This window comes from Peromyscus californicus, unplaced genomic scaffold (assembly GCF_007827085.1).
Source record: "Peromyscus californicus insignis strain IS unplaced genomic scaffold, ASM782708v3 Scaffold_1__1_contigs__length_55948999, whole genome shotgun sequence".
NCBI lineage: Eukaryota > Metazoa > Chordata > Mammalia > Rodentia > Cricetidae > Peromyscus > Peromyscus californicus.
Window position 1 is genome coordinate 19733055 of NW_026294492.1, and position 17801 is coordinate 19750855.

The 17801-nt window shown below is 40.8% G+C and overlaps 1 protein-coding gene across 2 annotated transcripts in view; it reads left to right on the plus strand.

Annotated features, from left to right (window-relative positions):
• Hadhb (hydroxyacyl-CoA dehydrogenase trifunctional multienzyme complex subunit beta) overlaps window positions 1-17801 on the plus strand; it is a 37274-nt gene that overhangs the window by 18429 nt on the left and 1044 nt on the right. For both annotated transcript variants that reach the window (XM_052746054.1, XM_052746055.1), the window contains exons 7-15: window positions 4442-4529; window positions 6495-6682; window positions 7242-7422; window positions 9926-10047; window positions 11800-11879; window positions 11952-11999; window positions 12679-12766; window positions 13087-13161; window positions 13383-13547. In XM_052746054.1, the coding sequence (XP_052602014.1) occupies window positions 4442-4529; window positions 6495-6682; window positions 7242-7422; window positions 9926-10047; window positions 11800-11879; window positions 11952-11999; window positions 12679-12766; window positions 13087-13161; window positions 13383-13547 (1035 nt within the window). The remainder of the gene's footprint in view (window positions 1-4441; window positions 4530-6494; window positions 6683-7241; window positions 7423-9925; window positions 10048-11799; window positions 11880-11951; window positions 12000-12678; window positions 12767-13086; window positions 13162-13382; window positions 13548-17801) is intronic.

The window sequence follows — 17801 nt, forward strand, 5'->3', positions numbered from 1 at the left end:
ATTTCTTGGTGTGTGTGTGTGTGTGTGTGTGTGTGTGTGTGTGTGTGTATGCACACAAGTGTGGCACTAGAGATCAGACCCAAGGCTTTTCACTTGATAGACAAGTGTTCTACCACTAAGATATGTCCCCAACCTAGAATTTACCATTTTAAAGTCATTAAACTCTTAAAATCCATTAACTAAATGTGTATTTAACTAAAAATCAGATGATGTGTACTATTATTATATATTCACATTTTGCTATAGGTCAGATAAATTATTTGAGTGGGTTTAGAAAATGTTAATTTATCTGCGTCTTGTGTTAGAGAAATAATATAGCAGTGTGTGGCTGGTGTTCCTCTTTGTGCTGTTAGCCATCATGGCTTTTAATTAAACTTTAACATCTTGTAGCTAGTTTCATAATTTGGTTTTTGTAGTCAGAGGCAGCCTTGCCTATGATTTACTACCTTTGACTAGATGACACGTAGGCAGGTGTTTTTTATGTAGCTATTTCATACAAGTTTCCCTTTACCCTAGTTGGCACACATCCATCTAGTGTTTATTGGGCAATGGAGATAATGACAGCCTTGGAACTAGTCTGAATATCCCACAGGCATTTGACAGTGAACAGTTCAAACTGGTCTTCTGGGCTTTGTTTCAATTATTTGGATAAAGTTGGCTTCCAAGCATATTTATCTTATTTCTTGTCTGTGCTTCGGTGTCCATTATAGTGGTGAGGATAATAACGTCTATTGTCAGCCAAAATAGAAGGGCAGATGTGCAGATCAAAAGCATTTGTTTTGTCACACTTTTACAAATATTACAAGAGCTCAGGTCCCAGCTCTGCACAAGCTCACGAAGTGACCAGCTGGGTGCTGTTGTGGGCAGAAGAGAGCTGAGAGCAGGAAGAGATTTCTGTTCTCCTGGAGGATTTGCTTTTCCTCTGCATCTTCACATTATTTTACAGACCTAACAAGAGTTCCAGTGGGTTATTAAAAAAAGCAAGTTTGTGGGATAGAATACAGGGGTGAATCTGGGAAGGACTATTTATTTATCTTGTTCAACTGTAGAATGATTGAATAAATTATAATTCACCAGAATGATGAAGTATTATTAGCCCATTAAAAACCATGTTATGAAATTTATAAAAAAGAATTTCATGGGTGCATAAAGCCATCAAGCTGCTCACCATATGTTTTCAACTTCTGTATCATGACTATGAAGTGACTTTCATAAGACTGAGAAAGTAAATGTTAAATCTGTTTGAATTTTCTCTATATTTTTATTCTTTTCTCAAACCAAAACCATGATGAGTTTTTCTGAAAGTGTTACATGTGTATGCATATCCCACCTGTTGATCGACATGAGGAAGTTTTTCCCCCACCTCATACTAATATCAGTCATGTTGTACTCCACACAATTTCCTTTTTTTTTTTTTTTTTTTTGGTTTTTTTCGAGACAGGGTTTCCCTGTGTAGCTTTGCGCCTTTCCTGGAACTCACTTGGTAGCCCAGGCTGGCCTCGAACTCACAGAGATCCGCCTGGCTCTGCCTCCCAAGTGCTGGGATTAAAGGCGTGCGCCACACAATTTCCTTTTTTAAGACAGTGTCTCACTTATGAAGTCCTGGCTAGCCTGAACTGAAATGTAGACCAGGCTGGCCTCAAGCTTACAGAGCTCTACCTGCCTCTGCCTCCAGAGTGCTGGGACTGAAGTTGTGAGCCACCATGCCTGACTCTCCAGGTAATTTTTGTGGCTAAGGAGAAAGATAGAGTTGATGGGACAGTTGTGAAAATAAGTAGTAGAACTTAAAATCCAACTAGACCCAGCTAAAGAGTTTCGTTAGGACCTGTGCTAATATTAATATGAAATCCTAAAAGGTCTTGTACCCCTATCAAACCTCACTTTGCTGAAAGACCTCAATGTATTTCTCCTTCAACTTAACTTCTTCCTTTCTCCTTGGTGCCTTGAGAGTGAGTCCATCTTTAAATAGAAGTATGGGGACAAGGGTCACCAGCTACCAGTTCTATTTAAAGCTCCATCAGTCCTTTGGGTCAGCTGGGGCCAAGGGTAACGTGCTACAGTGGCTCTTGTGAGGATCAAGCTGTTCCAACCTGAGTGCCCTTACCCTTGTCCCACTGTGGAGCCTTTTCTTTTGCCCCTGACACCTGCTTCTGATTTCCTTTCCAACTTGTTTAGGTTGAGAAGTTGACCTGCAGTTACCAGGAAGTAGTTTTTAGCACCGTCATTTAGGCATTTAGTACCAGGCCTGCCTGGAGACAGCAGAATAAGGTCATACTGGTTACACAGAAGTAGCAGCTTTCTGCTCCTACAGATGGCAAGTAGTATCAAGCACAGTGTAAATATAAAGGCAGAGATCAGCTAAGAGACACAGAGCCTTTTTCACCTAGAATTTGCAACATCCATATCGGAATACAGTTTGTATTCTGATGATAATTAAATACTTTCTAAAAAAGACTACTAAAAATAATTCCTTGTAATTTCATAATAAGGGTGGGAGGAGTTGGGAACATTTTCCACTAAAGTAAAACTTTAGTATTAAAAAGATTTTTTTCTAAGTGTACTTACTAAATTCCTTACATTAGCAAAAATAAAACGTTTTGGCAACATAAATTTTCCCAACAAACAGTGTAAAATAATTATAGATGTCCATTTTTTTTTTTTGTTTTTTTTTTTTGTTTTGTTTTTTGAGAGGGTTTCTCTGTGTAGCTTTGCGCCTTTTCCTGGAACTCACTTGGTAGCCCAGGCTGGCCTCGATCTCACAGAGATACTCCTGGCTCTGCCTCCCGAGTGCTGGGATTAAAGGCGTGCGCCACCACCGCCCGGCTAGATGTCCATGTTTTATGTTTGACTTTGAATCATGAAATTAGAGGCCACTTTTCACTAGATTAAGTAGGAGGCCCTCAAATTTTCTCAGGGCCCCTAAAGCTACACTGATTGGAGTTACTTTCTATGTCATTGTTCTGGACAGTTTCTGTTGTAGTCATGGACTGGCCTGAACCTTATTCATCAGAGCTCTGCTTATGAGCCGGGCAGTTCTCCAGAGTTTCTTTTATTGAGTTGAACATCTTTATATTTGGCAAGTTTTCCAGTTTTACTTTGCGTTTATGTCAGTAGTATGTCTATCTGAGAGAGCTGAGTGTAAAGCAGGCGGGGACCTGAATAGGATCTTTATGAATGGTTAAGGTTTTGTTGTGGTTTTAATGGTCAGTTCTGTAGAAACATTTCATGCTTTTGCTCTGCTGCTAGGCTTCTAGCTTCAGAGTGTAAATGGACATTTCCTGTCCTAACCACCCGGTCCCAAATAACAGACTCAGAGGCTGAATATGAATTATAAATGCTCAGCCAATAGCTCAGGCTTGTTACTAGCTAGCTCTTACACTTAAATTAACCCATAATTCTTATCTATGTTTAGCCATGTGACTTGGTACCTTTTCTCAGTATGACATTCTCATCTTTCTTCTCTGCGTTTGTCAGTGACTCTCTAACTCAGAACTTCTCCTTCCCATCACCCTTAGTTTGGTCACCCCACCTATACATCCTGCCTGGCTACTGGCCAGTCAATGTTTTATTAAACCAATTCGAGTGACAGGTATTTACAGTGTACAAGAAGATTATTCCACAGCATCAGATACGTGAAAATCCCACCCAAGGATGTGGTTTCATCACTCTTTTCACTGTATATTAAATTTTAAGTAAGATAAAGTTACAGGATATCCTTGAAGGCTTGAAGGAAAGCATTGTTAATTATTAAGTGAGGTTGAAGAATACTGTAGCCTTTTGTACTACACTCGAAAATAGCTACCAGGCCGTTAGACTTGGTAGCCCCCAGACCACATACCTGAATACTGGGGAGGCTGAGGCAGGAAAAATACAAGGTCATGGCCTGCCTGGGCTACAGAGTGAATTCAAGGCCATCTTCTGAAATCCTGTTTCAAAGTAAAAAGTAAGGAGGGTTAAAGGGTCTATCTTCACAGTGAAAGCTTGTTGAGCATGTGCAGCTTCAGGTTTAACCCCCAGTGCTACAGAAAGAAAAGAAATCAAACAGAGGCGATGGTAAGATGACTTAGCTGGCAAGGGACGTGCTGTCAAGTTTGCTGACCCGAGTTTAGTCCCTTGAACTCACATGATGGAAGGAGAGAACCAATTCCCACAATGTCCTTCACATGTATGCCCTGATGTGCATGCGCCTACACATGTACACATAAGTAAATGTAATAAAATTTTTAAAAGAAAAAAGAAACTTGTTACCAGGAATTTAAGACAGTACGTTTCAGTGTCTAGAAGAAAAAACTAATAAGCCATTTTGTAATGGGCTTAATCTTATTTTAAACATTGCTTTGTAAAATATTAAAATAAACCTTTTTCATAATTCACCAGACAGAGGGAGTAGGGCTCAGAGCTTCACTCATGTGCATTCTCTTTCCTTCCCTCTTCCCTCAAGGCTGCCCTTGGAGCTGGCTTCTCTGACAAGACCCCCGCTCACACTGTCACCATGGCTTGCATCTCTTCAAACCAAGCTATGACTACAGGTATGTGTAAGTGGAATCCAAAGGTGCTTGCTGATTTGACTCCTTTTAATTAATCTTAAGAGAAGTAAGTAATTAGCACAGAGCTCTTCATTTGTGTTTTATAAAAGTGTTGTTTTGAAAATTGGGGGTTTTCCAGAGTAGTTTTCCTGCCCTGTGGGGACAGTTGCCTTCTTCCTTAGTCCTGGGCTGGCTGCTAATGGGACTGTCACTGGGAGGAGGTGCATAGTTTATCCTGATTGTACATTTTCCCATGAGGACAGAGTCCCGTAGCCTCAAGCATCAACATGGTTGTCAATCCCTGCTCTAAATGGTCCAAGTCATGGGGTGGGAAGATGGCTTAGTTGTGAGCACTTGTTGAGTAAGCATGAGGACAGAAGTGGATACATCCCTAGCCCCTATGTGAATGTGTAGGTGTGGCAGCCTGCTTGTGATCCCAGGATTCAGAAAGCAGAGTTGGGTCCCCAAAGCAACTCGCTGGCTGGCTGGCTGGCCAGTCCGAATTGGTGAGGTCCGTTCAAATGAGACAGCTTGTCTCAGTACACAAGATGGGGCACAGTTGAAAACATCAGATATCAGCCTCTGGCCTGTACACACATACACATCACATGCACACACATCTCCCCATCTGTGCCCCAACACAAGAGCACACATTCATACACGCAAAAATACTTTCAATTTTTTCTTCACTTTGTACCCATGTCCTTGGCAATGTATATGGTATTTCAGCTTCTAACAATCTTTCTAAAATTGTGGGGCATTAAATAACTACTTCTATTTAATGAAAAGACAGGAAACTTGACAGGCTCAGTGCTTAATGTTATTATTATAATATCAAGGCCAGATTGGGTAGGTCAGTTCATGGATGTCAGGGAATGATGGGGACTTCTCTACTGAGCAGCATGTGACTGACTCCCAGTTAAAGCAACAGAATATTGTTGCCAGTTGCCATACAGGGAAATCTAGATCTGAGAAGTCAGATACCTCATGTAGTGGAAATTAATATTCTCTGTGTGGGCAGGGTTGGGGGGGAAAGCCTTTCTAAAAACTTAGGCTGGGAGCATATAAACGGTGAAAGATGTTTAGGTTTAGAATATTATTTGAGTTGGGCTGGAGAGATGGCTCAGTACTGGCTGTTCTTCCAGAGGATGCTGGTATGACTCCCAGTACCAACATGGCAATTCACAACTATTAACTCCATTCCAGATCTAATGCCCTCTTGGCCTCTGTGGGCACTAGGCATAAATGTGGTGTACATACATATATACAGGCAAAAACACATATACAGAATAAAATAAATAAATTAAAAGAATATCAATTAATTTAGAAGTTGATGTCAGGCCAAGCAGTGGTGTTGCACACCTGTAATCTCAGCACTTGGGAGGCAGAGGCAGTCAGATCTCTGAATTCGAGGCCAGCCTGGCCTATGGATTGGGCTCTAGGACAGCCAAGATTGCACAGAGAAACCCTGTCTTAAAAAAAAAAATAGAAAGAAGAAAAGTTAAAAACTAGCCAGGCATAGTGGCAGCAGTAAGGAGGCAGGTGGATCTCTGTGAGTTTGAAGCCAGCCTGGTCTAGATAGTGAGTTCTAGGACAACCAAAGCTATACAATGAGATCCTGTATCCAGAAAAAAAAGAAGAAGAAGAAAAAAAAGAAAAGTTAAAAACTGATTACTGTTATACAAAACTGATAACTGTTACAAAGATTCTATCATGTGTTTATTTTGCATGCATGCAAGTCATGATGCATGTGTAGAGGTCAAAGGGTAACTTGTGGAAGTTGATTCTCTCCTTCAGCCATATGGGCTCTAGGGATGGAGCTGAGGTCCTCTGCTTGGCTGCAGGAGCCTTCACCTGCTGAGCCATCTCACTTGCCCCTTTTATAGAGCTTTTTATCAAGAAGCTTACATTTCAGTGGTTTGTTATTCCTACAAAGTTGTTCATGCACATATCCTTTGTACCTGGTAGCTGTTGGTCTGATAGCTTCTGGCCAGTGTGACATCGTCGTGGCTGGTGGTGTTGAATTAATGTCTGATGTCCCTATTCGTCATTCAAGAAAAATGAGGAAAATGATGCTTGACCTCAACAAAGCCAAGACTCTGGGCCAGCGCCTATCCTTGCTCTCTAAATTCAGATTGAATTTCCTATCTCCTGAGGTAAGACTTATGAGTTTAGTGTAAATAAAGATGAGTTTCCAGAGCATCCTGAGCTAGATTACAGTTAGATAGAACACCTATTCTAATAGTTACATAGTCTCATGATTATAGGGCAGTGTATTTGGTCAAGATGGGGGTGGGGAGTAGTTATAAAAATTGTATTTGTAACCTGGGAATGGTAGCACATACCTTTAATCCTAGCACTCCAGAGGCAGAGACAAGTGAATCTGTATGAGTTCAAGGCCAGCCTGATTTACATAATGAGAACGTTTCCAAAAATGTATCTGTTAGCCCTTAATAGAAATATGTTTGCTCACAAAGAGATTTCTTTCATTGCTTCTTTGGTGTTTTGTTTTGTTTTTGTTTTTTTGAACTAGAGTCTTGCTGAAGTGGCCTCAAATTCAAAATCCCGCCCTGCCTCAACCTCCTAGATTAGAGGCATGTGTCCCTAGATCCAGCCAGTGACTAGATTTCAACTTTTCTAGATAGCATTGAGCAGGCCTATGCATGCTCTGACACTTCTGAAGAGTGTAACTGTTCTCAGTGTCTCTTTTGCTAGCTCCCCGCAGTGGCTGAGTTCTCCACTAATGAGACCATGGGCCACTCTGCAGACCGACTGGCCGCTGCCTTTGCTGTTTCTAGAATGGAACAGGATGAATATGCACTGCGTTCTCATAGTCTGGCCAAGAAGGCACAGGATGAAGGACATCTTTCTGATATTGTACCCTTCAAAGTACCAGGTAAATGGTGATACTTATTGAGGTGTTCTGAATTGTTTCAGTTGCTCCAAAAACATCAAAATCTGTTTTTTAAAAGGATTTATTTATTTGTATTTTATGTTTTTATGTGTATATGTTAGTGTATGTATGTGCATCATGTGCATGTAGGTGTCCACACAGGCCATAAGAGGGCATTAGAGCCCCTGGAACCAAGATTACAGGTAATTGTGAGCTCACTGATGTCCGGGCTGGGAACTGAATCTGGATCCTCCACAAGGGCAGCAAGTTCTCTTAATGACTGAGCCATCTCTTCAACCCTAAACTTAAAAACCTCGAGTGATCATTTCTTTTGTTTGTTTGTTTGTTTTGGTTTTGGTTTTTTGAGACAGGGTTTCTCTGCGTAGCTTTGCGCCTTTCCTGGATCTCGCTTTGGAGACCAGGCTGGCCTCGAACTCACAGAGATCCGCCTGCCTCTGCCTCCCAAGTGCTGGGATTAAAGGCGTGCACCACCACCGCCCAGCCTGAGTGATCATTTCTTTTTTTTTCTTTTTTTTTTTTTTTTAAGATTTATTTATTTATTTATTATGTATACAGTGTTCTGTCTGCATGTATGCCTGCGGGCCAGATGAGGGCACCAGATCTCATTACAGATGGTTGTGAACCACCATGTGGTTGCTGGGAATTGAACTCAGGACCTCTGGAAGAGCAGTTGGTGCTCTTAACCTCTGAGCCATCTCTCCAGCCCGGAGTGATCATTTCTTAAAGACAGGGTCTTACTATGTGGCCCTGGCTAGGCTTGAGCTCACAGAAAGGTCTGCTTTTGCCTCCCTAGTGCTATGATTAATTTACTTTTTAATAAGTCTAATGATTGTTTCCAAAATAGACTCAACTTTAGGCTTATGTTGTAACACAGATAAACTTAAAAAAGGATTTTTTTTTTTTTTTTTTTTTTTTGGTTTTTCAAGACAGGGTTTCTCTGTGTAGCTTTGCGCCTTTCCTGGAACTCACTTGGTAGTCCAGGCTGGCCTCAAACTCACAGAGATCCGCCTGGCTCTGCCTCCCGAGTGCTGGGATTAAAGGCGTGCGCCACCACCGCCCGGCGGTTTTGTTGTTTTTTAAAACAAGGTTGACCTTGAACTCCTGATCTTCTGCCGCTACCTAAGTGGTAGAATTGTGTGTATGTGCTACCATGCCCAACTTTTTAAAGTTTTTATAAGTGTCTCCTTTCAGATACTCCAGGGGTAACTCTCTCTTTCTGTGTGTGTGTGTGTGTGTGTGTGTGTGTGTGTGTGTGTGTGTGTGTGTTTGTTCATAGTCCATGAGTGGGGGCTGGAGGACAGTTTAACAGAGTCAGTTTTCTCCTTCAGCCATGTGGATCTTGGGGATCAAACTCGGGTCATCAGGCTTGGTGGCAAGTCCTTTACCTGCTGAGCCAGCTCACCGGCCTTGTTTTTTTTGTAGGGTGTTACTATGTAGCTCTGGCTGACCTCTTGTTTGTAGCAGTCCTCTTGCCTCAACCTCCCAAGTGCTTGAATTACAGGTATGAGTCACAGTGCCTCTGTCAAGCCTGTTTAAAATTCCTGATTCAGCCAGGCAGTGGTGGCGCATGCCTTTAATCCCAGCACTCGGGAGGCAGAGCCAGGTGGATCTTTGTGAGTTCGAGGCCAGCCTGGTCTACAGAGCGAGATCCAGGAAAGGCGCAAAGCTACACAGAGAAACCCTGTCTCGAAAAACAAAAAACAAAACAAAACAAAACAAAAATTCCTGATTCATGTAACTTCTGTGTAAAACAGCTGAATTTGAGTGGATGTTTTAAGAAAACAAGATGGTGGATGATTGTTTGTTTGTTTGTTTTTGAGAAAGGATTTTACTGTGTAATCCTGGCTGGCCTGATACATGCTATGTAGCCTATGGAGTCCTCAAACTCACAATGGTCTTCCTGTCTCAGCCTCCAAAGTACTAGATATGCTTGCCATGGTGTCTTTGTGTGTGTATGTAAAACTAAGTAAATGGAAACAAAATAAAATTTGGTCACATCTTGGTAACAAAATAAAATTTGATCACATCTTGGTAACCATAAAAGGCTTTCTTTTAAAGATGAGGGTGTGTACAGCTCAGTAGTATAATGCTTGCTCAAGGCAGTCAAGGCCCTGGGTTGGGGGAGGGTTGATCCCTAGCAATAAAAAGGCTTTCTTCATAGTTGACAAATAGTATTTACATTGCATTTGCTCTTAAGTTTCTAGTTATGTGTGTGTGTCTGTGTGTGGATATATGCACCTGCATGGGGCTTCTTTAGAGGCCAGAAGAGGGCATTGGTTCCCTTGGAGCTGGAGTTATAGGCAGTTTCGAGTTGCCCAACATGGATTCTAAGTACTGAACTTGGATCCTCAGAAAGAACAGCAAGTGTTAATGACTGAGCCATCTTTCTAGCACCCACCCCCTTATCACTTTAAAAGCATATTGCTATAGAGAAGATATATAATGCTTGCAGTTTCTTAGAGTTAAAAACTTCATGTTGTTATAGGAAAGGACACAGTTACCAAAGACAATGGGATCCGTCCTTCCTCACTGGAGCAAATGGCCAAACTAAAACCTGCGTTCATCAAGCCCTATGGCACAGTGACAGCCGCAAACTCTTCTTTCCTGGTAATTGTCAATGCTACTTGTGTTTAATAGTGGCTTTTCTGTGTTCTCAGTAGAAGAGCCTGCAGCAGGTTTGCTTGCGTGTGATTGGAGGCTTAAAGTAGAGCTATTCACTGTAAAGAAAATGTTAAAGGAAAATCATTTCAAAAAACAAACACAAACTGGGTATGGTGATACAAACCCAAAACCCCAGCATTCAGGATGTAGAAGCTGGAGGATCAAGAGTGGGCAGCCAGCCTGGGAATGCAAGACCTTGTCTGAAAATCGAACAAATAGAGCTTTGCTTTGAGATAGGATTTCCTTATGTAGCCAAGGCTGGCTCCAAGTTACAGTCCTTCTGCCTCAGCCTCCCTAGTGCTGGAATTACAGGCATGCACCACGTTTAAACTAATAGTTTTAAGGTCTCAGGTCTCTCCCTATACTGATACAGAAGCTGTTCTTTTTGTGCACTTGGCCATTCATCAAACTTGAATTGCTTAGTTATGCTAGGCACTGGAAATGGAAAGGACAGTTGGATGTCGTGAGAAGCACTATGGTGGCTGTAGATTAGCCACTGAGGATACCAGAGAGGCTGCTCAAAAGAGGTAGCAAGTGAATTTGATGTGTGTCTGTGCCCCATGTATGTGCAGTGCCCATAGAGGCCAGAAGAGACATTGCTATTCTGGAACTAGAGTTACAGATTGTTCTTAGCTACCGTGCGGGTACTGGGAACTGAACCTGGATCCTCTGGGAGAACAAATTCTCTTAACCACTGAGCTTTCTCTCCAGCCCTCAATGTTTCTTTGACAGTATAACATACTATTAATGTAGTACCCATAAACCATTTTTTATGTATAGATACCTGTGTTCCCAGACTTTATGGCCACCCTACTGGTGGCTACATGCTCTTTTCACGATTTCAGAGTTTTAAAAAAAGATGTATAATTAAATGTGACAGAACTTGTTTTGATTTTTGCATACTGTATGAGTTTCATTTTCTTTGGAATTGTGGAGGACATTCTTTTTTTTCTTTTTTTCTTTCCTTTTTTTTTTTTTTTGAATGTTTGTTTGTTTGTTTGTTTGAGACAGGGTTTCTCTGTGTAGCCCTGGCCTGGCTGGCCTGGCTGTCCCAGAACTCACTCTGTAGACCAAGTTGGCCTTGAACTCAGAGATCCACCTGCCTCTGCCTCCTGAGTGCTGGGATTAAAGGAGTGCACCACCACCTGGCCATTCTTTCCTTTTTGAAGTAATGTCATAGGACTTTTTAAAAACAAGAAACAAAACCCCAGCAGCACCTCTTTGTCCTGTAACATCTTGATTATTATTTGGGATAAAAACCTACGAGATGTGTTGAGAGTGTTCTAAAACCATGGCTTTAATGTTGTCACCTGCCCACCTGTGTCTTCTCTCAATGTTTTCCCTCTAGAATAAAATCTCAAAGCTGTGGGCAGATGCAGCTAAGAAACAGCACAGAAAATGTAAAAATAAATAATTGAAGTAAATAAAATACTGTTCTAATTCATAAAAAAATTATTTTCTGTGCCAGAAACAAAAACCTGTAGGTCCTTATTTCTAAAGTTGCCCCTCCCAATGTATTTTGATAAATTATGATATGTTATGAACAGTCCCTGCTGCCATTATCCTCCCAAATGACTGAGTGTGTATGCTTGATTGTGACTTAATGGTGGATGCAGTAGAGTGAGTTTGTTACATAGAGACTTAGGAGGTGCTGCCAGGAGACCTCCAGATGACGCCATTGTTCTGTTACCATTTCAGACTGATGGCGCTTCTGCGATGCTAATCATGTCAGAGGAAAAAGCTCTGGCCATGGGTTATAAGCCAAAGGCATATTTGAGGTAAGTAAATATTCTGGTGAATTGCCTGTGACTTCTTTATTACTGGAGCTAACCTCTCTGTTTTTTGTCTAGGGATTTTATTTATGTGTCCCAGGATCCAAAAGATCAGCTTTTACTTGGGTAAGTAGCAGCGTATATCTCTCTGGATTTCAATAAAGAGTATTTGAATTTTTATTACATTTATTTAGTGTGTATGGAGGGGGTCGGAGTATAGTTTACAGTAGTTGATTTTCTCCCTTCCACCATATGGGGCCCAGGGATCAATTGCTCACATTTTTACACAGGTTTGAAAGTATGCTAAGCCCTAAATTGGCATAATAAGCATTTTCTTTCATATCACTATCCACTGTGCTATGTAATTTGCCAACACCTCCGCTCGTGGTTTGTGTTTGGGGGGATTGAAACCAAAGGTCTACTTGTGTAGACAAGCACTCCCAACACTGAGCCTCATCCCTAGGCCGTGGATCCTTCATAAATGCCTCTGATTATCTCTCCTTTCTCCACTGGCTTCTTTATAACCCTGAGACTAGCCAAGCCCTTTCCCCTGCTTTGCCTCTTTGAATTCTCTTCCTTTTTTCTTTAGTTTTAACTTTACTGTTTGCCTGTCGATTATCTGTTTCTCCAGTCCTACAATGTAGTGAAGATGAAGGGCATGTCTTTTTGTATCCTCAACATTTGATTAGTATTTGTATAGAAGAACCAGGGAATAAGTATAGAATCAATTTGGAGTACACTAAGAGATGCTTAAGTTAAAATGGAAAGTTTTAGGTTTCTACCTTTTGTTTGTTTTCTATTTCAGACCAACATATGCTACTCCAAAAGTTCTAGAAAAGGCAGGATTAACCATGAATGATATTGATGCTTTTGAATTTCATGAAGCCTTCTCAGTAAGTTGTTTATAAGACACACCTGAAATGAGTATAACTGTGAAAAATGAAGCCCATGCTTGTAGGGAATGGGACTTTGTATTTCAAACTTTACCACTTTGAAGGGAGGGCTAGGTCAAAGAATTGGGTCACACTTATGGTATTGAAAATATCCCTTTGGAGGCTGTTTCTTAGAGGCTCATTAAGAAGGGTTAAATTATTTCTTTAGGACACTCACTGAGAACTGATGTAAAGATTTGCTTAAAGTTACACAAGTCTATGTCTTAGATAAAGCCCAGAAGAGCATTGATAACAAAGACTTGAATTATTTTCCCTCCTAGGGTCAGATTTTGGCTAACTTTAAAGCCATGGATTCTGACTGGTTTGCACAAAACTACATGGGCAGGAAAGGCAAGGTAAGTTTCTAATAAAGAATATGCTTGAATTTCCTAGTGAAAAGAATAAGCCTTTATGTTGTCTTCTGTCCGTCTCAGTCGAGTGCATGCACTAATAATTTGTAAGGTAGTCAGCATTAGTTACTTCCCGAGGGGTTGCGTGCTTCCTCTTAGGAAGGGCCTGATTTGATTGTCTTAAGTAAACTCGCCTTTAAATTGGTCTTTGTTTTTGTGGGAGCCAGGTTGGATCACCTCCGCTGGAGAAGTTTAATATCTGGGGCGGATCACTGTCTCTGGGACACCCTTTTGGAGCCACAGGCTGTCGGTTGGTCATGGCAGCCGCCAACAGACTGAGGAAGGACGGAGGCCAGTACGCTTTAGTGGCTGCCTGTGCAGCTGGAGGACAGGTATGTCTGTCACAGCAGGGTCCCAAGACTGCTTTGTTTGAAGTGTTCATGACGCTCTGTTTCTGGGAGATGGGGAGACTATTGATTTTGATTCTGATATTTCATTGAAAGGAAAGTGCTCTTTAAATCCAAGCTGTTTTTCTTTTTTTAAAATGTTTACTTTTCTTGTTTACAAAATTAATATATGACCATTATGGAAACTATGTAAAATATAAAAATGTAGAGAAAAAATTATTTATAAACCTCTTTGCCAGGCACTAGCATTAGAAGCATCTCCATGTATTTTCTTCTTTAATGATACACTAATTCATTCACCTAATAATCACGACACCTTATCTGGGAACTCTAAGGGAAACAGTCTCTGTGGCTGTTAACTCAGTGATGACGTCCTGGGTTCAGTCCTCAGCACCACCACAACAAAACCGTCCTCCTCAAGAACGAGATTATTCTGTAGGGGAGTTAACTGTCCTAGACATTTGGCTACTGTTCAACCAGGGGGTGTATTGCTTTGATAGACGTTTTCCTGTCTCCCTCACTCCATTATGGAGTCAGCATTCTACATACTACAACATTTCACTGGGAATAAAATCCAAAAAGAAGATTAACTATAGCCTTTTATTGGTTTTTCAAGACAGGGTTTCTCTGTGTAGTCCTGGCTGTCCTGGAACTTGTTTTGTTGACCAGGCTGGACTCAAACTCAGAGATTACCTGCCTCTACCTCCTGAGTACTGTGAATAAAGGCCGCCACCGGCACCACCATGTAGTCTTTTTTTTCTATTCTGATATGAACAGGTTTTTGTTTTCTTGCATATTTTAGACACTGTTACTAATCAAGACAAATAAGCTATAGAAGAACATAAAATTCTGTCTATTGCATACCACCCTGAGTATACCTGATCTCTCAAAGTATAAAATCATTTCAAAGACTTTATAGCTAGCTTTTCCCTAGAGATTTTGAAGAAATAAAGGTAATTTATTTATAAATTGAGCCAGGTGTGGCAGCACACGCCTTTAATCCCAGCACTGAGAGGCAGAGGCAGGTGGATCTCTGTGAGTTCGAGGACAGCCTGGTCTAGAGGGAGTTCCAGGACAGCCAGGATCCACAGAGAGACTATGTCTCGAAAAAAACAACCACAAAAAAAGTTGAAACATTGTTGCTTCATGACCGGAACCTTTTTGGTCTAGGTATTGGACCTAGGGCTCAACGCATACTGGACAGTGCTCTGCTGGGCATAGCCCCCTAACTCAGAAGTGTTTTACAATACGTGTGACTCCCCTAACTGCAGATTTAGGCGAAAGCCTGCTTCTTATCTCTGCCTGCTCCCTCGAGGGAGAGATGTGTTGTCACATGTAGTCCACGCAGATTCCCTGCCTTTCTGGTGCAGCTTTATTGCACAGAATGTAAATAACATTAGATGATTTTGTGGATGATTGAAGAAGAACGTTCAATGTCTTTTAGAAGTTTTAAACTTGCTACTAATTTGTTTCATTGAGCCAATAGAGTGATACCAACATGGTTAGGAAATCAGAGCAAAATTCACCATTGTGGGTCTAGAGCAGTGGTTTGTTTTTTTCTTTCTTTTTTTTATTTTAGAACATCGCTGTCTTCAATTTCATATATACATATAATGTATGGTGATTATATTCCACCTTATTTTTTTAAATGAACATAATATTTGCAATTGTAACCATTTTTAAGTTTACAATTCAGTGGCATGAATTACATTCATGATATTAATTACATTTGTGGTATTCATTGATTACATTTGCAGTATTCATTCAATAACTATATTTATAATATTTATTAATTACACAAATTGTATTGATTTATTACATTCATGATATTATGTCCTGATACTACTGTCTGTTTGTGGACTTTTCCATCACACAAAACAGAGATTCTGTACTTAGGAAATCATTGTTCTATATTCCTTTCTTCTCCATCTTGAGATAACGTCTAATCTTTCTGTCTCTATGAATTTGTATATTCTATATATTTCATGTAATACAATTCTATAGTATTTGTCCTTTTTTAATGTAAAAACATTTTATGTACAACTGCAGGAGAAATAATACACAGATAGCTTGAACGTAAAAATAGGTTATAATTCAAGTCCAGGGTTATTTGAAACTGGAAAATATTTTCTCTGTAGAAAATAGTAAAAATGATAACATTTCCCAATAAGCCAAATGATAGCTGAACTATACATATAAATATTGATTAGATTCTGGGATACAGAAGAAACCTATCTTCATCTGTTCAGAGAGCTATGTTTTACTTAAGTTGTGTAAGTCAGATTCCTATTCATCTTCCCCTTCACTGATTTACGGCAGACATTTTCCTATAGACTAATCCATAATCTAAAAAGATTTTAGCCTCCCCTCCTGAAAGTACAGACAGCATATTCTTTCATCAGCTTGATACAGTACAAATTCTTATCCTAATAGTGAAATGTTCTCTAAAGCTTGCCCAGTGATTGGGCAAAACCAAAACTTATTATAAGCCACAGTCATCCTAGGGTCCCCCCTGCTAGGTAGCCTCACTGGATCTGTGAGTTGCAGTCTGATTGTCCTTTGCTTTATATCTAGTATCCACTTATGAGTGAGTCCATACCATGTTTGTCCTTCTGAGTCTGGGTTACCTCACTCAGGATGATATTTTCTAGTTCCATCCATTTGCCTGCAAATTTCATGATGTCATTGTTTTTCTCTGCTGAGTAGTACTCCATTGTGTGTATGTACCACATTTTCTTTTTCTTTTTCTTTCTTTTTTTTTTTTTTTTTTTTTTTTTTTGGTTTTTTGAGACAGGGTTTCTCTGTGTAGCTCTGCGCCTTTCCTGGAACTCACTCTGTAGCCCAGGCTGGCCTCAAACTCACAGAGATCTGCCTGTCTCTGCCTCCCGAGTGCTGGGATTAAAGGCATGTGCCACCACTGCCCAGCTATACCACATTTTCTTAATCCATTTTTCAGTTGACGGGCATCTAGGTTGTTTCCAGGTTCTGGCTATTGTGAATATTGCTGCTTTGAACATAGTTGAGCATGTATCTTTGTGGTGTGATTGAGCATTCCTTGGGTATGTGCCCAAGAGTGGTATGGCTGGGTCTTGAGGTAGATCAATTCCCAATTTTCTGAGAAACCGCCATACTTTTTTTTCTTTTTTAAAATAACTTATTTTTATTTTATATTTATTGGTGTTTTGCTTACATGTATGTCTGTGTGAGGGTGTCAGAAATTCTGGAACTGGAGTTACAGACAGGTGTGAGCTGCCATTGTGGGTGCTGGGAATTGAACTCCAGTCCTCTGGAAGAGCAGCCAGTGCTCTTACCACTAAGACACCTCTCCAGCCCTAGAGCAGTGTTTTTTCATCTTTGGCATAGTTAATGTTCTGGATCAGTTATTCTGTGGGCTGTGGACTGTGGGATGTTTTAACATAGCCTCCACCCACCAGATTCCAATAGCAACAAATTCTTCACAATCCTACCCTGGCCCATATGTAGGCACATAGTTGAAGCAAGTAGCAATACCTCCAGACATTGCCAAATGTCCTCTGGAGAGGGTGGGAGACAGTTCTCCTAGTTGATAACCACTGATCCTGTTGAAACGTGAAAAGAGTGCATTATAAGTAAAGCTGGGAGTGCTCGGCCTCCCGAGTCCTCTGGACAACGCTCAGGTGAGTCAGCCCTTCTGACCTCTGCTCTGCCGGTGTTTGTCTGCTTATGCGCTGTCAAAGTTTTGAACCAATGTGTAAACTGAGTTCCAGATGAGGTCTTGTATCAGAACTTCAAACTCACCTACTATTGAGCTTGTACTTTATAAATAAGAGTTTCTTTCTTTTTTTTAAAAAAAAGATTTATTTATTTATTATGTATACAGAAGAGGGCGCCAGATCTCATTACAGATGGTTGAGAGCCACCATGTGGTTGCTGGGAATTAAACTCAGGACCTCTGGAAGAACAGTCAGTGCTCTTAACCTCTGAGCCATCTCTCCAGCCCAATAAGAGTTTCTTAATGCATATTACTGGGAATTGAATTGCACCTAGAAGCTGGGCATTTCATGAGGCTCTATACTGGTTTGACGGCAGTCCAGCGGTTAGGATGACTGTGTTTATCAGATAGGAAATCCTAACTGTTTATGTAAGGCTTAAACCTGGGTCATAACTAGTACCCAGAGCTGTGCAGAGTGTTGGAGAAGGGACATTGCTCTTTCTTCCTACCCTAAACCCTATGCTCAGTTCATCTTCTTAGCCAGAGAA